At 56.0% G+C, this 21,097-nt stretch overlaps 7 protein-coding genes across 7 annotated transcripts; 4 read left to right on the plus strand and 3 right to left on the minus strand.

Annotated features, from left to right (window-relative positions):
- Positions 1-239: 239 nt before the first annotated feature.
- Positions 240-4,280, plus strand: BXZ73DRAFT_87721 (ARM repeat-containing protein; the record flags this gene model as incomplete). Its single annotated transcript, XM_048024693.1, has 22 exons — positions 240-356; positions 377-498; positions 548-620; positions 678-739; positions 795-969; positions 1,024-1,233; positions 1,284-1,349; positions 1,391-1,562; positions 1,618-1,731; positions 1,783-1,937; positions 1,990-2,080; positions 2,129-2,279; positions 2,336-2,516; positions 2,568-2,763; positions 2,818-2,885; positions 2,941-3,012; positions 3,064-3,462; positions 3,514-3,672; positions 3,724-3,793; positions 3,820-3,892; positions 3,952-4,039; positions 4,104-4,280. 22 exons carry the CDS (start codon positions 240-242, stop codon positions 4,278-4,280), a joined length of 2,991 nt encoding a protein of 996 aa, XP_047882207.1.
- A 313-nt stretch (positions 4,281-4,593) lies between these two features.
- On the plus strand, positions 4,594-6,497 carry BXZ73DRAFT_87722 (transferase; the record flags this gene model as incomplete). Its single annotated transcript, XM_048024694.1, has 10 exons — positions 4,594-4,610; positions 4,673-4,763; positions 4,826-5,193; positions 5,251-5,366; positions 5,425-5,532; positions 5,587-5,669; positions 5,751-5,919; positions 5,973-6,153; positions 6,206-6,353; positions 6,411-6,497. The coding sequence occupies 10 exons, from the start codon at positions 4,594-4,596 to the stop codon at positions 6,495-6,497; spliced, it is 1,368 nt and encodes a 455-aa protein (XP_047882208.1).
- An 842-nt stretch (positions 6,498-7,339) lies between these two features.
- On the minus strand, positions 7,340-9,352 carry BXZ73DRAFT_97426 (DNA polymerase subunit Cdc27; the record flags this gene model as incomplete). Its single annotated transcript, XM_048027361.1, has 9 exons — positions 7,340-7,572; positions 7,623-7,877; positions 7,935-8,196; positions 8,249-8,560; positions 8,614-8,721; positions 8,777-8,844; positions 8,900-9,129; positions 9,186-9,241; positions 9,299-9,352. 9 exons carry the CDS (start codon positions 9,350-9,352, stop codon positions 7,340-7,342), a joined length of 1,578 nt encoding a protein of 525 aa, XP_047882209.1.
- Positions 9,353-10,252: 900 nt separating this feature from the next.
- Positions 10,253-14,348, plus strand: BXZ73DRAFT_97427 (acetyl-CoA synthetase-like protein; the record flags this gene model as incomplete). The annotated part of the gene is made up of 20 exons (XM_048027362.1): positions 10,253-10,499; positions 10,554-10,877; positions 10,928-10,996; positions 11,051-11,142; positions 11,195-11,326; positions 11,378-11,431; positions 11,487-11,569; positions 11,619-11,653; positions 11,706-11,802; positions 11,850-12,024; positions 12,075-12,093; positions 12,269-12,299; positions 12,352-12,409; positions 12,465-12,724; positions 12,775-12,981; positions 13,040-13,274; positions 13,325-13,358; positions 13,412-13,528; positions 13,612-13,865; positions 13,932-14,348. 20 exons carry the CDS (start codon positions 10,253-10,255, stop codon positions 14,346-14,348), a joined length of 2,940 nt encoding a protein of 979 aa, XP_047882210.1.
- Positions 14,349-14,512: 164 nt separating this feature from the next.
- Positions 14,513-16,050, minus strand: BXZ73DRAFT_97428 (peroxisomal biogenesis factor 2; the record flags this gene model as incomplete). Its single annotated transcript, XM_048027363.1, has 8 exons — positions 14,513-14,644; positions 14,689-14,801; positions 14,852-15,128; positions 15,179-15,274; positions 15,333-15,580; positions 15,691-15,772; positions 15,824-15,876; positions 15,945-16,050. The coding sequence occupies 8 exons, from the start codon at positions 16,048-16,050 to the stop codon at positions 14,513-14,515; spliced, it is 1,107 nt and encodes a 368-aa protein (XP_047882211.1).
- A 192-nt stretch (positions 16,051-16,242) lies between these two features.
- On the plus strand, positions 16,243-18,281 carry BXZ73DRAFT_87724 (phenylalanine-tRNA ligase; the record flags this gene model as incomplete). Its single annotated transcript, XM_048024695.1, is given in 12 exon segments — positions 16,243-16,374; positions 16,455-16,544; positions 16,567-16,695; positions 16,769-16,859; positions 16,915-17,006; positions 17,054-17,181; positions 17,237-17,360; positions 17,380-17,505; positions 17,622-17,766; positions 17,826-17,902; positions 17,971-18,131; positions 18,197-18,281. 12 exon segments carry the CDS (start codon positions 16,243-16,245, stop codon positions 18,279-18,281), a joined length of 1,380 nt encoding a protein of 459 aa, XP_047882212.1.
- A 277-nt stretch (positions 18,282-18,558) lies between these two features.
- On the minus strand, positions 18,559-21,022 carry BXZ73DRAFT_87725 (DUF1212-domain-containing protein; the record flags this gene model as incomplete). The annotated part of the gene is made up of 9 exons (XM_048024696.1): positions 18,559-18,723; positions 18,791-19,075; positions 19,120-19,338; positions 19,393-19,478; positions 19,538-19,661; positions 19,722-19,937; positions 19,958-20,217; positions 20,270-20,456; positions 21,020-21,022. 9 exons carry the CDS (start codon positions 21,020-21,022, stop codon positions 18,559-18,561), a joined length of 1,545 nt encoding a protein of 514 aa, XP_047882213.1.
- Between the last annotated feature and the right edge of the window lie 75 nt (positions 21,023-21,097).

The raw sequence follows: 21,097 nt of genomic DNA on the forward strand, positions 1-21,097 counted from the left end.
GGAGCAAGGCGCGTCGCGGGCCCGGCTAAGTACGCGCTGTTGACGCGTTATTTGGCACGGGCGCCTGATGGACTCGGCTGAAGCGCGAGGTGCACTGGGGCTCGGCCTTCTACCCTTTCTTCTCGACGCTGGACCCCATCTCAACGTGCCCGGACGTTTTTCCAAACCTTCCCTGTACTTAAGAACGAGGCCTCCCAATCGCACCCCATTGCACGGTGTGCTCCTTGCCGTCTCCCGCCATGAGCCACAAGCTCTCCAGCCAGGCTCAGCCACAGCAAGTCTCTCCAGAGGAGCTCTATAACGTTGTCTGCGGTGCCGCATCACAGAATCCTGCCCAGGTGCAAGCATCCACGACCGTTTAAAGGAGCTCCTCGAGATTCCCGGGGCATATGATATCCTGCATGAGATTGCTGCTCAGAGGACCGTCCCCTTGCAGGTGAGGCAGCAGGCCATCATCCAATTCAAGAATGCCGCGACCGGACACTGGCGATCTCGAAAGTGAGCGCGTCAGTCGTCCTTCCACGGAGTTGGACCTCATATGCCACAGGCTCTTCCCTCCTGAGAGCAAGCAGCGCATCAGGGATCGCTGCTTGACTTTTCTTGATGAGCAAGACGATATTGTGAGTAGTATGCTTGCCTTTGTACTCTCTTCCCCTCAACTTCGCGATCTACTGTAGGTGGCACAATGCAATGCCTTGATCGTCGCGAAGATCGCAAGGCAGGATTACCCAGTAGCATGGTACTGAAAGACCAGTACGTTCGGTGGTGATTATTGCGCTGACTTTGTGGTCCAGGCCGACGTTACTTTCGCACTTGGGGAACGCGATCAGCACTTCGCTTGAAGGTCGAGCCAGTAACACGGTACCGAACGCAACTATTGTGTTACGACGCTGTCTTCAGCTCCTCAACGCGATACTCAAGGAGTATGCAGCATTCAAGATGCTCACCGGAGTGAAAACAATGGGCAAGGTAAGTGGGGTGTCCTAGATTTTCAAATTGATCTAATTGCGACCCATGTCCTAGATGATCGAGGACATCTGGGCACCAATGCAGGCCCATTACGCTCGCTTAGCGGTCGCGCTACCCACCATATCTCCTGTCACCCTCAACCAACCTAGCGTCGCAGAAGATATATTGCTGGCCCACCTTGTGTTCAAGTGTCTGGTAAAGATGGCTTTCTGGGCGTATCATCGGTTTACCTGCAGTAACGACTATCATGAATTCGAGCCATGGGTATGTTATTCCGTCACTACCAGACATGCACACTACCGACTGCCGTATAGGTCCAGGAGTTTTTTCAGAGCTCTGCAGTGCAACTGCAAAGGCTTTCGGAGATGCGGATCAGCCTCGTGTCGACGCTGGGCAGCGCACCCATTGACCCACCTCGCAGCGCGTCTTAGACTTGCTCACTCGGCATGTACGAGTGTTTGGGAAGCTGTTCCGAAGAATGCAACGCGATCGCCCCACCTACTTTGTCACTCTTCCTACCGCGGGAAACCTCGTTCTCTATTACTGGAGCAAAGTCGTGCAGGCCACTTCCGGTCCCTCAGAGCAAATCGCAGGTACTTCAGCCCTCTACCCAACTTCATTGGTTCGACGACTGAATTGCGCAAATAGACTCCTCTCTTGTAGTCTTCCCTGTCCGATTCATTGTCCAGGGTATGGCACTGTTCAAGGATAGCCTGGCTCAATGGGCTCCCACCAGGAAAGATGGATCTCCGAACGAAAAAGGTATGTGGAGCCATCAGACACCCCATCGAAAACTCAGTTCGGCTCTTCTAGTGCTCTCAAAAGACTTCGTCGAAGACGCCGTCAAGATCCTTGTGACGAGATTCATCCCGTTGAACCCCTCCGACCTCGATAACTGGATGGCAGACCCGGAAGAATGGGTGAACACTGAAGAAAAAGAGAACGACCAATGGGAGTTCGAGCTACGGGTCAGCTTTTCGTGTGATCATCTTTTTATATATCACTGATGCACTACCCAAGCCATGTGGAGAGAGAGTGCTCATGACTCTTGCGACTCAATATCCGCAATTCGTCCGTCCATTGATCGAGACCACTTTCCACAATCTCGTCAGTACGTATGCTCCCTTGGCCTCCATCGCATCTGTTTAATACCTCTTAGATCAGCGCTCTGCGGAGCTGTCCGTCGTTATTCAAAAGGAGGCACTATATTGTGCGGTTGGTCGATGTGCAATCCGGCTGAAGGACGCTATCCCATTCCAGCAGTGGCTAGAAAATTCGCTAGTTTCAGAAGCTCAAGAAACAAATCAGAAGTAAAGTGTTTTCACGCTGTGGATCTGATGTGTTCTGAACCCGGGTTGATGTGCAGCTACCCCATCGTCAAGCGTCGCATCGCATGGCTATTGGGCAAGCTGGTTTCCGATGAGTGTTTGGTGGCCAACAATGAGAAGTTGTGGCAAGTTCTTGTGCATCTCTTGCAAGATCAAGGGCCCGGCACGGACGCAGTCGTCCGTCTGACGGCTGCCATCGCGATCCGGGAATGCGTTGATGTACGTCGTTTACTGTCCTCCTCTGGTTCAGTTGGCTCATGTTTTCATTAGAGCCTCAACTTCGACGCCGACTCTTTTGCACCATTCCTACAGCCAGTTGTGGCTTCGCTCGTTCGACTCACTGCCGAAGCAGACACCCTTGAGGCCAAGAGGCGGATCACTGACAGTCTCAATACTGTAATTGAACGTGCAGAAGCTCGCATTGTGCCACTCATGGACATGGTGGCACAACCAATCCCTCAGCTCTGTTAGTTCGTTCCATTATAATGACTGCAGGCATAGTTTTAATTGATTTGAACAGGGGCGTCGGCAGAGGAAGATTGGCTCTTCAAAGCCTGCCTTCTCGGGACAATCACCAAACTGGTTGAGGTCAGTCTGACATGAGGCTACGTAACTGCTAGAGACTCATGCTTTTGTGTATTAGGCCACCAAGGTGCATTCCAGTCGACTGACCATGTTAATTGTGCCGCTCGTTCGCGAATCCCTCGCCCCTCCTGTGAGTCGCGTGTGCTCCACACGACGAATTTCGACTGAGGATTCCCTTCAGGCAGCATTGCAGCTTGATGAAGACGCATTCGCGCTATGGCTCAGTGCCCTCCGGAATGTCTCGAGCATTCAGAGCACCGACGGAGGGCCTGGTCTGATTGATCTCGTGCCTCTGATCCTCGAACACCTAGCGAAAAACCTCGACCTGCTGGGCACTGTTGTCCAGGTGTTCGAGTCTTACATTTTCCTTGGAGCCACCCAAATCCTCCAGCTCGCCGCCGTCGACCTTTTCCGCGCGTGTAATGCGACTCTTAATATGGCGACAAGTTCCGCCAACGCGAAGCAGGTGACAGTAGCCTTGTGCTCCCTATTGCAGCTTGCTCCGTCGGGAATGTGGGGAGAAGCGATACATGTCTCTGGGCTTTTCACCACGATCGTCAAGGGCTTCGAAGAAGAGAAGGTAAACCCGTTTATACTTTATTGATGTAGGAGACTGACCACCTCATCACAGCTGGAGACGACAATTCTGACGGAATACGTCTTCATCCTTGCGCGTATTGCCGTTGCCGACAGGCAGCTCTTCCTTCAACTCGTATCAGCCATGGCGGCTTCTGAGTCCGTCACCGAGTCCGTGGTGTGGGAGCCGATCCTAAATCAATGGTGGCAGAGGGTATGTGTCGCTGTGCCCGAAACCAGACTTAGCTCACTCGCTTCTATACAGTTCGACAACATGTCGGAACCCAGACATCGCAAGCTGACGGCGATGGGCATCGCGAACCTGGTGGCTACTGGTCGACGGAAATCCTTGATCGTCTAGCCACGGAGATCTGCAACTTATGGATTGACGTCTTCGGCGAGATAAAGGAAGCTGAGGACAGCCGCAAGGCCGAGTGCGTCTGTTCACTCCCTTTCATCAATGCGGCATACCAACCACCTCGCTTTTCTGCAGTGACGGGCTCACTCTGTATTGGGACCGGCCCTTCGAGGAGGGCTACACAGAGTCGGAAGGCACGCTGGAGTACGAGCGCCGGAAGACAGTAAGCCGGTTATTGTTTCATACCCACGTCCGGTGAGCTTACGATCCGCGTGCGCCCGTTGCAGCTCTTCGAGAACGACGTGGTCCGAACGACGCCTCTGACTGCTTACATCGGTGCACGGCTCCAAGAGGCGGAGGCTGCTTGTGGGGGCGCGGCTGAGCTGCAAGCACGTTACCTGGCGAAAGCGGAGCCCCTCTTGCTGAAGCAGATCACGGATGCTCTGATGGGAAACCTCCCGTGAGGTCGGGCGATGAGAAAGCCATAGACGTAGTGGGGAGTAATGATCTTTTGTATATTGGATAGCATTCAGCACGGCATCGCGCGAAGTCAACGTTAGCCCTATGGTAGTCGTAATGTTGTGTTGTGGGAAACAACTTCGCGTAGCTATGTGCGTCTACTGCCCTTTTCGGATGTGCACGCGCTAAGGCCAACGCAGCGCTTTGGGCGCGACTACTACCACGTCAGAGGCAGAAGTCATCTGGATTGCCGTTGCAGCGCCAAAGTCTACTGTCTACTCTTATGGATAATCGCTCAACAACACCAGTTGTAGTGCAATGGGGCTCAACATAGCGTAGGTTCACCGTTTGACAGGAGCGCCTACATTTCGCCCTCACGCATTGAACTCATTTGCAGAATGATCTCAGACTTCTTTCACCCCGTGGTAGGGGGCGTAGAAAACCACATCTACATGCTCAGTACGAAACTCATCCACCGGGGTCATCGTGTATGCCCTTCTCTGGTCCTTACCTCCACTCGCGCTGATCATTCCATCTGGCCGCCTCCCAGGTTATAGTGATAACCCATAGCCACCCACCCGACCGTGTCGGCGTGCGCTGGCTTCTCCCCGGCCTAAAGGTGTACTATCTACCATTCCCGACGATTGCGTCCTCAGCGACACTACCCAACTATTTTACCTTCATGCCCTACTTCCGCTCCATCATCCTCCGAGAAGGCGTCCAGCTCATTCACGGCCACGCGGGACTTTCGTCCCTTGCGCACGAGGCAATTTTGCACGCCCATCACATGGGAGTGCGTACGGTCTTTACAGACCACAGTCTGTTCGGATTTGACGATGCCGCAAGCATCTTAACGAACAAGCTCCTTGAGGCGGCACTACGCAACGTTGACGCCGCCATATGCGTATCTCATACTGGGTATTCAATTTGCCTTCGTGGTTTTTGTCAAGGACTGATGCTCCTCTCCTGGCACAGACGAGAAAACACCGTGCTCAGGTCGCGCATACACCCAAGCAAAGTATACGTAATACCCAACGCACTCCTCGCCGACCAGTTCAGGCCTTCAGATATACAACCTCCGCGCGATACGAGTGCGTCTCGTGTACCCTTCACTGCTCCTCTCCCTTGGTTCTGACACCATTTTCAAAGTCACTATTGTTGTGGTCTCCAGGCTGGCATACAGGAAGGGGGTAGATCTTTTGGTCGCTACGGCACCTCAAATCTGTGCCTTGTTCCCTCATGTTCGCTTCCTTATTGGTACGGTGCATAGCTGTCGACTCGTCAGCAACACTTGAATTCGAGTTGACACAGGTGGAGATGGTCCCAAGATGGTTGATCTTCTTCAGATGCGGGAGAAAAACATGTTACAGGACCGCATCGAGATACTAGGACCGGTCAACATAGCGACGTCCGCAACGTGGGTGCTATACCGAGATAATCCCAGGCTCTACATCTCCGTTGACTACGACCGCTAGGTTCTTGTTCAAGGCACCATCTATATGAACACATCCCTCACGGAGTCTTTCGGGATTGCAATCCTAGAAGCGGCATGTGCCGGGCTGTATGTCGTCTCCACACGGGTCGGAGGCGTACCAGAGATCCTGCCAGAAGACATGATTTCGTTCGCGAATCCGGACGAGGATGGTATGCTTCGCTCTTCTTCAGAAGATTGATGCAAAGCTGACGGTATATTCAAGACGTAGTTCGTGCCGTATCAGAAGCTGTTCGCGTGGTTTCTGCGGGTCGACACGATCCCTTTGGTGCTCATGAAAGGATCAAGGATTTCTACGATTGGAGCCAGGTCACCCGTCGAACAGAAACGGTATACGAAGCCGTGATGGGCAGCCCTCCGTACACATTCTGGACGCGTATTCATAGGTTAGTAGGTCTGTGAAGTCTCTGCTCACCAGTTATGCTGATTGTCGAGCAGAACACTCGATCTCGGGCCTGTGGTCGGTCTTATCTTCGCTATCATGTTTGTCGTCGACTGTCTATTCTTCATGGTCTTGGAATGGTGGATACCGGAAGAGTCCCTGGACAAAGTCGTAATGCACTGGAGTCATGAACATCTTGATGAGGTGAGTGCAATAAACTTGATCTGAGGTGGTCCTTGATGTGTGACTAGTTCGACCCAGGTCATGAGGAAGAGTGAAGAGCAAGCGGTAGCACGTACAACATGCACGCCTTCCACTGCGGTTGACAACATCTCACCTGTCATATAGAAATATGGCAATTGTTCCGTTCTCTCTTCTGGTGTGCGCGACGGAAGATTTTTCTCTATCATCCTTGAAGAAATAAAAGCGACGCACGATCTATGTCTCTCATTCCCTCGCCTTGAGAGCCCCGGAGTGGCTGGTTTCAACGACATGTTGTCTCCAAGAGTGAGCGGAGGGTTGGGCACCTCGCGGAGTGATATCACTTTATACTTGAACGTCTGGCAAGATCCGTAGAGCTGAGTGCACCGAGTTATGAAGGTGACAAAGAAAGACAACATAGAATACCGACGTACCTGCCATATGTCACTCATCCAATTTGACCCAGATGTGTAGATCGTCATCGGCGACAAGTACCCATAGGTCATGGGGACCATCGAGTACTACGAGATGACAGCACACCAATATGAATCCTCAAGACAGCTCACCAACGAATCCATTTATTGTGGCTTCGAAGCCAACTTCATCCTCCTGGAGTCCCCAAGACCAAGCCAACTAGACAGGATGAATCGGACGTCTATGAGTGCAGACAACTCCGGTTATTGTGCAATGCATTTTGCCAGTGTCCTAAGATGACGGGGAGTTTTTCGCCCTCTTCTTAGTTGCAAAGTACGGAGTCAGAGGCCGATTTTGAGGGGGGAAGCAGGCCGAAACCACGGCGTAGAGAAGCTTGAACCGGAGGACATCGTGCACACAATAATGGTGGACAAAAGATGAAGGTCAAGCGGGAGGGGACGCGGATGAACTTGAGTAATGGTGGAACGAGAACCAGTCGAACGCTTGAGGTGCGGATCCTCGTCATTAAGTGGTGTGAAGCAGTGTACATGCCTGATGAATCACATCCGTGCGCCCTACTTCTTAGGTTTCGTCTCAAAGTAACCCTTCAAACTGCCTTGGCCCTTCACGCTCCCGGTCTTCGCTTTGATGCTTCCACTACGTGCAGGTTTACTTGCCTTCGAGCCATCGTCTTCTTCCTTCTTCACCTTCGACTTGGTCGTTGAGGCTGCTTTCGTCGCCTTAGACTTCTTTGGGGCCTCGTCTTCGTCTTCGTCGGCAGACTCGTAAGAAGAGTAGTCCTCGGTAACTAGACATCATTTCAGTGGATGGAACGGAGTATGCACGAGGAATGCGTACCCATGTAGCCCTTCTCGTCCATCTTCATGCGCGACTTGACCACTCTCTTCTTCTTCAGACCATTACTTCCGATAGGAATGACCTTCTTCTCCTTCTTTTTCCGTGGCTTGGCCTTCGGCTCGTCCATCTCCACATCCACATCCGCCTCCATTGGCTTCTCTGGTTCTGGGTCCGGGTGCTCTTCCATCTCGACGTCCTCATCCTTCGGTTGTTCCTTCGGTTGCGGACGTTTATTCGACGCCATCTCGACCAGGGCTGAGCGCGCTCAAGTCAGGACTTTCGCGGCGACGTAACAAGGCAGGAAACACGTACAGTCATCGATGTCCATCATCGCACGTAGACTTCTCTCGTGATTGTCCCCCAGCAACCGTTCGGTCTTGGAGAGTTTGAGCTTGCTTTTGCTCATCGTGGGAGGAGGCGCGTCGTCATCCTCGTCGTCGGAAACTATCCTATTTTTGCGCACTTTGACTTCGCTCTTTGCAGGTGGTGAAGGTTGCTTCTTGACGGGGACTGAAGCGGGCTCTTCTTCCGAGTCTGAGGCAACTTTGGTGGCAGCTTTGCGTTTCGTTCCCCGCTGAATGACATCACTGATGAGAAGGAATTGCTCACAGCAGTTCAATGCATACCTTGTTATCGTCCTTCGGTGTCTCGTCTTTGGTGGACGCCTTATCCTTCACCTTGAGCTTTGGTGCGGGAGACTCGCTCTTCTCTTTCTTCACCTCCTCCTTCGGCGTATTGCCTTTGCTCTTGTCATCAGGTTTCTTAGCTTTACTCCAGTCGAGCTTCCCTGACGCTGACGCCTTCGGCTTGATGACAGTTGACTTGTCCTTCTTTGCGGGCTTGGAGGGCTCCTCGTCCTTCACCTTGAGGGTAGGTTGGCGCGATACAGGCTGTCCAGCCTTAGAACTCGACGCCACTGGAGGGGGCGGCTTGCCAATCTGGACCACATCGTTAACAACTGGACGGCACTCGGCGGGTTCTGTGCGTGTACCTTGACATCGGGTCCGACGACGCGACCAAGGGCCACAGAGGACGCTGGCGCATTCTTCGCGTCGGCTTGGTACACTATAGCAGAAGGTTCGCATATCAGGCCTGCGTCCTGCAATACCTGCACAGTCAATGGCTGGGAGCGCGGTACTGGGCTGAGCACGTACGGTAAGAGGGGATGGGCTGAGGCAGTAAATGTGGGTCGCAAATATGCGCGCATACCTCCCCTTCGCGTCTTCAAATGTTGGTCCATCAAGGGAGGTTGAGCATGGACGGAAGACGCGACTCACACTCCAGTGAATCCTCGCCCACCAAAGTCATCACCGTCTGGGGAATCTCTTCGTCGTCGAGCTCCTCAACGCCCGCGGTTTCCTCGACATCCACGTCCATTCCATCGTCGGTTTGAGTGGTGTTCGGCTTTTCAGCACGTGAGGATGGAAAGAGCTCGCCGGAAACGAGGTAGGTGGCGAAAGATCGCGTTTCGGCATTGACGGCGTTGGCGTGAAAGCTCGCAAGCCGGCTACAGAACGTACGAATCAGAGTCATAGAATAATTAAAATGCTGGGTCGGACCCACTTCTTCGCCTCGTTCACATGAAGGCCAAATTGCCTGCTGAGCGACCTGAAGGTCACCTTGAAGAACAGAGGTCGGCACGGAGATCAGGAAGACGTGTCCATATGGCCACTTACGACGTTCTTCTCGATGTATATTTGCTTAGTCAAGTAGTTCTCTACATCAGACATGTTTTTGGCGGAGGAGTGACTGAAAGGAAGGAGTGTGCAAGAGGAGTGGACGCAGAGCGAATGAGCCAGAGCGACGCGTCTGGCCATGCGTGCGCGTCAAACGCGATGCACGTGATCTTGAAGGACGCGTTGGTAGCGCCAGGTGGCGCCTGGCGCTTGTCAAATCGCACATCTCCAAATCTCACTGCTGTGTGCGCCCAAGTTGCGGTGGAGGCCTGACTAGGCCTGAGGCCTGTGGACTGCGCCCGACGATAGTTCCCGCCTTTGTCATTTCCACATACACAGTTCGGCGTCTGGGACGGGGCCTTCGGATTCAATCGATAGGCTGACCAGATGGCAGGACCCGCTCCATCTAAACATAGTCCGGCGTGTCTGCAACGCCATTTGCCGTCGACGTGGCGAACCAGGTGAGCATGTGCGCTCGCGTATGGACTCGCCCTATGGCAACACTCATCGCACACGGTGCCAGCGATTCAGGAAGAAGTCATGGCCATGGGTTGCAGCAAGACGTCCTGGAAACGGCTCCACTCAAACAGGCTTCTCTTATCCGCCCACACGGATCCTAGAAGCTCTGTCTCTCCTGCATCAACCCTGTCGTCGTGCTCGTTCGGTCGACAAGCCATCGCCTTGAGAAAGGTCACCACGCTATGTCAGCGTCGGTCTTCCTATGCTGTCACCTCCTGATTTCGCCCTTAGCTTCGTGATACCCGCCCCCAGACGATCGCACGGCCTCTCTTCCGAGCAGTCTGCCGGGACACCGACGAACACCCGCACGCTCACAATACAGCAAATAAGTATCATAGGCGGACTGTTCTGCGGGCGTCACGCCCAAGAACCCTGATCGCTCCTATCTTATAAACCGTCATCCGACGCGGACGGGCGGACAGCGTCCTCTTCACCATGTCCACGCCCCCTCCGTTCCGGATCCCCCGCGAGGACATTCTTGCCAACAGGATCGATATCTCCACCTTATATGAGTGGCATGCCAAGGAGAATCCCGAACGACCAATCTTCCTGTTCCATGACGGCAATACAGTCAATACCATCACCTACAAGCAGATAGTACCCGCTGTTCGACGTGCAGCGCGGTACGTCAAAGCACGAATGCCTCCGGCGCCGGGCACCGTGGCGGTAGTGGCACTGGCCGGTGAGCGTTGATCAGGAACTCTTCTGGCGGTGGACGCTCACCCCACATTCCCAGATTCCATCACGTATACCACCACATGCCTGGGTATCGTTCGAGCAGGGTATACCAAGTTCGTCATATCGCAGAGAAACGTACCTGCTGCGTTGGTGGACATGTTCCGCAAGACCGATTGCCGTCATGTGCTCGCCTCGTCGGACAGCACCATTCAAACGATCATGGCCGCAGTGCTGAAAGAGATGGACGATGTCACTGTTATTCCCATGCCATCCTACCGGGAGCTATTTCCGGAGAGTGCGCCCGAGGACGACCTGGCGCAGTCAGACGACCTCCCGAAGGAATTTGATATGCATAGCTCCCCAATTATCATGCATTCATCGGGTCCGTCGTAGTAGACTTTGCGGTTTCATTCATTCGTCTGACCTTCGCAGGCTCCACGAATCACCCGAAGCCAATCTACTGGACACATGCGAGGCTTATGACCTGGGCGACTTCACCGTGTAGGTCGCATTTGTATAACGCATCGCGCAAGCTCATACTGATGATTCCCGCAGGGTATGGCACTGTCGACTTCAACGGGGCAAAATTTGCGATACATGGTACTCCCCTCTTCCACGGAATGGGAGTGTGGTGTTACTACATGGCGGTATGGATTTCTTGGCGCCATGTATGCGCACCAAATCATAAAACACTTCCAGGCTATTACGGGTGCAATCTTAACGGTTTTCCCTCCCGTAACACCTCCAATCTTTCCAACGCCAGACAATGTGTTCGAGGCCACCATGAAGACAGATTCTGAATACGTCATGACGGCGCCCCTTTTCATTGAAGTGCGCTTTTGCATGCTTTCGAGCACGAGAATGACTGACACGTAACTGCAGTCATGGGCTCGTGATCAAGAGAAAGTGGCCTACATGACGAAGATGAAGGCAGTAGTGAGTGGACACGGCCGCTTACGGGATTACTTCTGACCCTCCACCACTCCGTCAGATGTTCGGCGGCGCCCCGTTGGCACAAGAAGTCGGCGATTCGCTCGCCTCTCTCGGCATTTCCCTTTGCACAACCTTTGGATGGTAGGTCGTATTTATCAATGGTCGTATCGTCGTCTGACATCGTCGTCAGCACTGAAGTGGGTGCCCTTGGGATGCTCTTTGTCGGTATGCGGTTCGCTTGTGTGCCTTGGCGAATTCAGTATTTACCTTTTTCTAGGGGACCCTGGCATGGACTGGCCTTACTTCCCTTTCAATCCGATCTACAACACCATTGCCGTCGAAGCGGCAACGGTCTTCACGAACTCATCGTTCTGGTGCGTTTCTCTCTGATCCGCATAGTCAACCGGATCGGTTAAGTCAGTGGTATTGGTTTACAGGAAGATCCGGCCATGCCGCTTCCCAAGGCAAATACCCAGATCAACGGCCGGAACGCTTACGCGACAAATGATTTAGTCGAGCTTCATCCGACAAAGCCAGGTTTGTACAAGTATTATGGACGTCTAGACGACCAGATCGTCTTGTCCAACGGCGAGAAGGTATGGCCACTGCATCTTTGTGTGGGATGGATCTGATTTGCGCGTGCTAGACGAATCCGATTCCCTTGGGTAGGCATCTCCACCTTCACGTACAAAGGATGATGTCTCACACCACCCCGACGATTAGAGGATATCATCAAAGATGACCCTCATATCGGGCGTGCTTGATGTTCGGACAAGGAAATTCCAGAATGGAGTGATAGTGGACCCAAACCCGAATTCAGATTCGCTGACGGTGACGAAGAGAAGCTGCAGGAGTTCCGCAACAAGATCTGGTATGTCGTTCACGTGTGTATATCTACGCGAATAACGCTTATAATCCCACAGGGAGACCATTGAGCGAGCGAATGGGCAGGCTCCGCAGCATTCCCGTATCTTCAAAGAGGTGCGCACGACAGCGAAACACGTTCAACAGAGCTAGATCTCATTCCACCCATCAGATGGTTATGGTCACCTTGTCTTCGAAACCGTTCACATACAACATCAAAGGCTACCCTCGCCGGCCCGTCATCCTAAAGCTATATTCTGACGAAATCGAGGCCCTTTACAAACAAGTGGAAGAAAGCGCACAAATGGACATCGCCGCTCCTACCGTCTGGAACGCAGACGGCGCTCGGACGTTCATCCGAACCACCGTCGAGAAAGTTACCAATCGGTCCCTCAAAGACGACGCAGATCTGTTCCGAAACGGCTGTGACAGGTGCGCATCCTGTGCCGCAATCGTAGTCATGCTTACACCACCTCTGTCAGCCTGCAGGCGACGTGGATCCGCAACACGATCCTTAGGGTCGTCCGCGAGCTCTCCCCCACAGCGGCTCAGCAGGTTCCTATCAACCTCATCTACCAAGCCCCGACCATCGTCGCCCTGGCCGAGGCCGTGCTCGCTATCGTCAACCGCACTTCGACCGTTTCTCCCTTTGCGACGGCCGCGGCCGACCTCGAGCGCCTGGCAGAGGAGTACTCGGTGTTCTCCGCACGCCCGTCCCAGCTGCGACCCCGGCCGACGGGGCGCAAGACGTCGTGGTGATCACGGCACGACGGGAGGCTTCGGCTGCGACGCTCTGGAGCACCTGTTGCTTGACGAGAGCATCGCGAAGGTGTACGCGTTCGGGAGGCAAGTAGACAGGCAGCAACAACGGTTTGTTGAGAGAGGACTGGACGTGACTTTGCTGGGCACCCCGAGGTTCAAGGCAGTGGAGGCGGTCCTGGAAGCCCCTGACTTTGGCATCGACCCGGCCCTGCTCGAAGAGGTGAGTTCGGCAGTGACCCGTACGGTGTTGAAACGTTGAACGGGGGCAAGATCCGCGGATCCGTTACGCACGTCATGCATAACGGTACGTCAATCTCGTTCCGACGTGGAAGGTGATAAGACTGACAACTGCTCTAGCGTGGACTGTGAACTTCAACATGTCCCTCGCCTCATTCCAGCCCGATCTCAAGGCAGTTCGAACTTGGTCGATCTCTGCCTCAGCTCTCCCTTCAAGGATCCTCCAAGCTGCAGCTGGTCAGCTCCATCGGCATTTTCGAACGTGTGTTTGGGTACAGCATCCTCATACTACTCAAACCCAATGACCGCCTCTTGATCAGACTGCACTATCCCGCCTCCAATCCCAGAGATCCCAATCGAGCCCTCTGCGCCCCTCGGCACCGGTTACGGCGAGTCCAAATGGGTCGCCGAACAGATTCTCCGTAACGCCACGACGCGCGCCGGCCTCCCCGCGCTCGTCGTCCGCCTCGGTCAGATCAGCGGCGCGAAGACCGGACACTGGAACGAGCGCGAGTGGTTCCCCGCGCTCGTCAAGTCCGCCGAGTTCACCAAGTGCCTGCCGGATCTCGACGGAGTGCGTCCTCCTTCTCCTGTCCCCGCTCTCCCCTGTCGCGTCCTGGCCTGACCCCCCTTCCCACAGGACGTGTCTTTCATCCTCGGCCACCCCGCCTCCCGGGCCTTCGTCGAGATGCGCCGTTCCCCCGCGCCGTTCCTGCACCTCGTGCACCCGCGGCCGGTCCCCTGGCGCACGCTCGTCGTGCCCATCGCCTCCGCGCTCGCCGCGCCGCTCGTGCCGTACGCCGACTGGCTCGCCGCGCTCGAGTTGTCGGGCGCGGACGCGGACGCGGCGAGCGCGAATCCGGCGCTGCGCCTGCTCGACTTCTTCCGCTCGCGCGCCGCGGTGCGCGAGGGCCGAGAGCCGCTCGGGACCGCCATCCTGGACACGGGACGAGCATGCGAGGCGTCGCCGACGCTCAAGGACATGTCGCCGCTGACGACCGAGGACGCAGAGAGGTGGGTCGCGGCATGGCGCGCGAGTGGGTTCTTGAAGGCGTGAGAAGTAGATAGAAGATGTGCACTGGAGCGATGGGTGTATGTATATGTCACGAGCGAGTTCGATACGGAATAAGCAGACGGTTGCAGAACAAAACAAGAACGCGTTGTGCTAGCTGCGATTCGAGAACCCAGACTCGCTGTCCGCATAACTCGCCATGCTCCCACTCATGTCCGTAAACTCAGCGTCTCACTCCCATAGTCGAAACTGAAGGCGCTCTCCTCGTCCTCGTCTTCGACCCCGCTCTCGTACTCAGGACCTTCCACCTCCGCCTCCAGCCGGTCCGCCGCGACGACGCCCTTCGTGCAGCGCAGGCACTCCACTGGAGCCCCTTGGGCCCGACCCCAGAGCGCTCGTCCGCAGCGCGCATCATGCGATCCGTGAGGCAGTAGTAGCAGAACACATGCCCGCACGAGGTGATGTACGGGTTATGGATCGGGAACTGGGGGACATAGTCTGGGTCGTCCGCGTCCGCGTGGGTGGATGAGGCGCCCGCGGTTGTGTACGGGGACATGGCGCGAGCGATGTCAGCGCGTTGGCAGGGTCGGAGAAGTTGAGGTTCGTCGAGGCGTTGTCTGCGCAGATGGCACATTGGTCTTCGGATAACGCCCAGTACTTGCCCCTGGGAGCTGCTTGTTCAGATTTCTCAGCCGCAGGCGACCCAGCAAGTGCGCGTAAGGGTGCAGGGAGGATTGACGACAGTGTCAGATGGGATGTGAACGTCGTGAGTTGTCGCCGGAGGGCCCGTGTGTCGATGAGAGGCAGCAAGAAAAGAAGGAATTCCTGGAGGCATTCGTTTAGTACAGCCATTTGCAATCAATGCGATGACGTACAGTGAACGCATGCCACACCATCTGGCGATTCATGAACTCGAATGACACCTCACGCTGGAAATGCGCCGCGCAGAGATCAAACGCAGGCGCAAAAGCCTGTCGGCAAGTGTGCGATATCTACAGAGCTGTTTCAGCACAGCGCTTGACCAGTTACAAGTAGACCGTACCGTCCATTCCAGAGGAAGACGACGAAGTTGGTGAACGCGGCGAGCGCATGTATCGACTCGAGTCGCGTCAAGAACTCCCAAGCTCGCCGTCTGCGATCGGAAGAGGGGGCGTCAGGCCAGGCATTCGACAGAGCGTGCGCGCGTATTCGATTGTGGAAGTAGGGGACGAAGATCGTCAGGGCGCCATGAAGCGCCAGCGTGGTCTGGGGAAGGCCAGCGGCTGCGGACTTGTTCACTACAGGATAACCGAAGTTAAGAGAAGAGAGCGTACCAGTGTAGCACAGCCGAGTTACTCCGCGCATGGGGGCAACCGCAGGCCTTGTAGCTTCGCGCCATAGCTAGCACCTTGGTCCCACACAGACAGCTTGTAGAGCACGAGATGAATGAGCAAGGTGAACTCTGGGTCAAACTTGCCCTTCAGCGTGGACTGCGCGTTGTGTAAGCGAGGGGAAACATGATTTCACATTCCAGAACTCACGTCTACCAGCCCGATTGCCTTGGAGAGAGGGTCTTTGAGCAACTGCACAAGCTCTGTATCCAGTAACTCCGCATCGACCTTGCCGACTCGTGTGATGCGGGGAGCAGGTGAGGGGGAAGACGCGACATCCGCGCGCAGCCTGAGAGCTCCGGCTGCGCGTTGTGCCACGCCTCTTGCCAGGAAGGGGCGCGGGCTGCGGGGAGGAGGACATGGGGCGGAGGAGACATGGTGGACGCCGGCAGGGAGGAGCGCGAAGCGGGCGCGATTCACGTGCTCCGCCGACGCGATCGCCTCTCGGGCGCCTCTCGAGTCAAGCCATCTCGATCTTTGGACCTCATCTCTTATCTCTTATTCCCGCCTCTGCTTTCTGTGTGCCCGCCTGCTCCCTGCTTCCCGCCGTCCGCGTTCCGGCTTCTACCATGGCGGAGGCGATTCAGCAACTCATCCTCGACACCCTCGACAAAGAGGGCTCCATCAAGGACACCCGCACCCTCTTCCTCCCGGCTACAAGGAGCCTGCAGCTACCCATGATTCCCAAATCATTGTTTTGGGTGCATTGAACTCGCTGTCCAGTCGTGATGTACATGCCTCTCTAGCATTTGTCTCATCCATGTACCCACGCGTCTTTCAGATGATCACATATACTACTCAAGAGACACTTTCTCATGTCCTCACCCAGGAGGGTGCGCAGATTGCTCTGCAAGGATCCCATGAAGCGCGAGTGTGGAATGCATGCCCGCAAGGGCGATGGCAAGCCTATTACGCCAAAAGATCTTCAAGAGAAGGTTGGGGCGGACATCGCCAAGGTCGGCCAGGGCCAGGCGTTCAAAAACAAGTGGATTGGCAAGGAGGGAGATGGTCTCGTAAAGCTGGTGAGCCCTTAGGTCTGTGGATGACGCGAAGCTCAGAATTCTATCAGGTAGACTCCGTACAGATAATACCCAGCTTATGATGCGGGAGGTCGATTCAACAGGGACTCTGAAGGCGGGAGAGAAAACCTTAGCGACCTTAGGAAACGCAAGCTCATCATGCAACGGTGCGCCTTGCTCCATTTTTGGGATTCTGGTTTACTGACATCTGCCGAAGTAAAGGGCAGTGGTTCACTGTACACAAAGGATCACAATTCAGCACATCTACCGCTAAGCCGGAGACGGATTTGACGGCGGATATGCTCACATCGTATGTCTCCCCCATTTCAGCGCAATTGCCGTTGTTTAATCCGTACTGCAGGGAGCGTGGAAAACTGCGACGTACAAGAAGTACAACTTCGAGGCCGATGGTGTACCACCAAACGGCGGTGCTTTGCACCCACTTCTCAAAGTGCGAGAAGAGATCAGGAATATCTTCTTGGAGATGGGGTACGCCCGCTGCTTCCGTATACTTCACTCTGTCCTTGACGTCTCTACGTCGCAGCTTCGCCGAGATGCCCACCTCCTCCTTCGTCGAGTCAGGTTTCTGGTGCTTCGACGCCCTCTTCGTCCCGCAACAGCACCCCGCGCGCGAGGTGCAGGACACCTTCTACCTCTCCGACCCCGCCGTCTCCCTCCTCCCCGAAGGAATACTACGAGACCGTCTCGCGCGTGCACGAACACGGCGGTTTCGGCTCCACCGGCTACCGCGCGCCCTGGTCGCACGACGAGTCCCGCAAGCTCCTCCTCCGCACGCACACCACCGCCTCCTCCGTCTCTATGCTCTGGCAGCTCGCCGCCCGCTGCCGCGGCGAGAACACCCCCGCCGCGCCGCTGCCATCGACGCCGCTGGGGCGCACGCCGCGGGCGGCCCCGGGCTCAGCAAAGAGGGCGCGGACGGCTTCCGGCCGGCGAAGCTCTTCTCGATCGACCGCGTGTTCCGCAACGAGACCATGGACGCGACCCACCTCGCGGAGTTCCACCAGGTCGAGGGCGTCGTCGCCGACCGCGGCCTCACGCTCGCGGACCTCATCGGTGCGTACGCGCGGGCCCTCCCTTTCCCGCCCTCTGTCCGACTGACACGACGCCGGCAGGCTTCATGCGCGTCTTCTTCAAGAAGATGGGCATCGAGAACATCCGTTTCAAGCCCGCGTACAACCCCTACACGGAGGTCGGTCCCCCCTCTCTGTCCTTGTCCGCACGGCTGTTCTCTAACGCACGTCCGCTCGTCATCCGCAGCCGTCGCTCGAGATCTTCGCCTTCCACCCGCAGCTCAAGAAGTGGGTCGAGGTCGGGAACAGCGGCATGTTCCGGCCCGAGATGCTCGAGCCGATGGGCTTCCCCAAGGACGTCCACGTCCACGGCTGGGGCATCTCGCTCGAGCGGCCGACGATGATCCGGTGCGTGCTCGCCTTCGCCTTCGCTCTGCGGCAAAGGGCGACTCTGACGCGAGGATCCGCGTCAGGTACGGGATCAACAACATCCGCACGCTCGTCGGCCACAAGGTCTCGCTCGAGAGCGTGGAGAACTCGCCGGCGGTGCGGTTCTGAGTTCCGCGGCCGCGCGTTGCGCGCGTACGCGTGGTGAGAAGTCTAGACGTCTGTATTCATGTTGTAACGACATACCAATTGTAAACACCTCAACCTCCAAGCGGGAACAGCGCGATGCACCAGACAAGCACAAGTGAAAGGGGTGGGAGGATTCTTGAATTACAACTACAGCCGCCGAGTGGAAGGCATAATGCTACATGGGGTATCCTCGTCCGATGCGCCCGTACTTACTATACAAACCCACCCTTCCGGCGCTCGGCCACACGGGACGGACGGCTCAGAACGAGAAAATCGCGGCGTTCTTGCGCGACCCGAACATGTACACCAACGCCTGGCTCATGAACAGCCCGACGGTGATCCCGATCGTGACCGCAATCATCGCGCCCCCGATGTCGATCCCGTTCCCCTGCGCGGTGATCCCGCCGACCTGCGAGAGCCCGGACTGCAAGTGCGGTCGGCGTCAGCCCCTCCCCTCGCTCGAACCACGACGGACCGGGGGAGGGACTCACCGGGACGAGGAAGAGCACGCCGGTGACCATGGAGGTGAACGCGGTGCCGCCGAACCGGCGCGAGTACACGTTCCCGAGGATGCCGACGACGAACGCGCCGATCGCGCTCACGACGTCGGACCGGTTGAAGATGAAGTGGTCCGCGGTCTTGTTCGCGGCGTAGGCGAGGCAGGAGATCGTGACCATGACCACGAGCTCGCGCCGCCAGAAGGGCTGCATGTTGTTCAGCGAGGAGACGGTCGAGAACGTGGGCACGATCAGGAACTGCGTCCAGAACGGGAACGGCTGCAGCAGCCACGATTGGCCCGGGGGCGGAAGCAGCCGTTGACGATGTCGTTGTGGTTCTGCGGCAGGCGGGGGGTGAACGTGAACGTGCCGGAGAGCGGCTGGCCGTTGTTGGTCAGGTTGGCGAACGTCGTGTTGTCGGAGACGAACGTGCCGCTGATCGTGGCGGCCGAAGAGAGCTGAGCGGCAAGGATGGCGAGGTCATCGTGGGCTTTGGGGACGAAGAGGAGAAACAAGTCCGAGCCGATCTGAAGTCCAAAGCCCTGCTCGACGTCGTAAGACAGTGATTGGAAAAATTGTCATGCCGTTTGACTCACAAGGAATAAGGTGTAGATGAGCGAATAAACCATCTTCACACTTCCACAGACGATATTCTTGGAAGCTAGCTCAAGAGAGCTCGTCACTTTAAGGCATATACACGCGTGAACACATGGAACACATGATGTTGTAGGGGAAACTCACGAATGAGATACCCTGGAAGAATGCCTACAATTCCGGCAGAAGAGATCGCAGTGTAGCAGAAAATATCGCCCTTGATGATACTAAGCCCACGAGCTACACCGGACACGACGATGTGACAAAAGTCCTGCAAACACAATAAGCATCAATGCGACGTTCGGAGCGGCGGGAAGACTCACTCGAATACGTTCGAGATGACCTGGCTCTTCGCCGCGAGGCGGTTTTGCATCACAGACAGGAAGCTCGCCGCTAGACCGGCAACCCACATGTCTGCCAGGGATCCACCGAAAGCGAGGGGGCAGATCAGCGCTGACTGGACAAACGCCAATGCGCACAGAATCTGCCATTTGTACAGAGGCTTGGCGGTCATCAGTGCTTCCAGCTTGACCGTGCCTGGCGAGCGCTGATTTCGTCGTGGACCACATGGCGGTAGATCTGGTGAACCTCGTGAAGCGACCCGAGCGACAAACGACCGTCGCACTTGATAAAATGCACCTCGGTGGTCTTGGTTCCGAGGTCACCGAAGCGACAGATGATGACACGGGGGATGTGGATGAACTCGGCCTCGACCTCGAGGATGCGTGCGGCGGACGTGAGTTGAGCTTCGATGCGGTGAGAAGGAGCGCCAAAGGTCATCAACGCTTTGGCTAGCCGCATGAGGAACTGATGCCGATTGGCGATTGCTGAGGCAAAGTTGAATATCAAAATGCTACGCCAGAGAAAGCGATGGCTTACAGGTGATGTTAAACTCGATGCGAATGCGCGCGCGAAGCTTCCTTCTGGCTCTATACGTCATGTGCTTCATCGCCGCCTTCTCTAGGTCCTCGGGGTCGTCCAGTTGATTTTTTCGCACTCCTGTAACCCGCGGGTCGTCGGGGTCGAGGGCGTCGGAGTCGCTTGAGCCAGTGGAGATATACGAGTCCTTCGTCGTTGCTTCGGTCGAGTTGTGATGTGCGACTCAAAGGATTGCAGGTGATGGAACGATGGGCGATTGTCGTCCGCGCTTGGTCCGAGTGTTGGTCTCGACTAGGAGGCCTGCTTCTATGTCCTGTCCGCTGCATGAGAAGAGATCTGTGACTCCGTGTGCAGAAGGGTAATCAGGTTAGACAGATGGCCGCGCCTACGGTCATGTCTGCTGCCTAGAGGTTCTTCGTCTGGTCGAGTTCGGGAGGCGCATCCATGTTGCTCCGTTGGTCGGTCGCGGGCGAGGTAGAAGACTGGAGTGGAGGTGCTCCGCCACCTTGAGCCTGTTGTGGTGCAGGGATTTCGTAGGGATGGCGATACGATGCAAACGACGATGCAAAGGCATCCGGCTCCGGGCAGGAGAGGGTTAAAAACAGGGAGATTGTCGTCCACACCTTCGCGGCCTTGTTCCGAAGGATCATCGAAAGGGTTGGTACTGCGGCGATCTTGCATGTATGGGTTATTGGCGCCGACGCCTGGACGAAGGGGCGCGGGGTGGTGGGCAGGCGGGGGAGCAGGGACCATCTCAGCAACGCGAAGGGAGGAGTGGGGCGTGTCCGGACGGTCGGGGTCTGGCACTGAAGTGGGCGCTGAGAGGAT

This window comes from Epithele typhae (assembly GCF_022376455.1).
Source record: "Epithele typhae strain CBS 203.58 chromosome Unknown BXZ73scaffold_4, whole genome shotgun sequence".
NCBI classification, from domain to species: Eukaryota; Fungi; Basidiomycota; class Agaricomycetes; order Polyporales; family Epitheliaceae; genus Epithele; species Epithele typhae.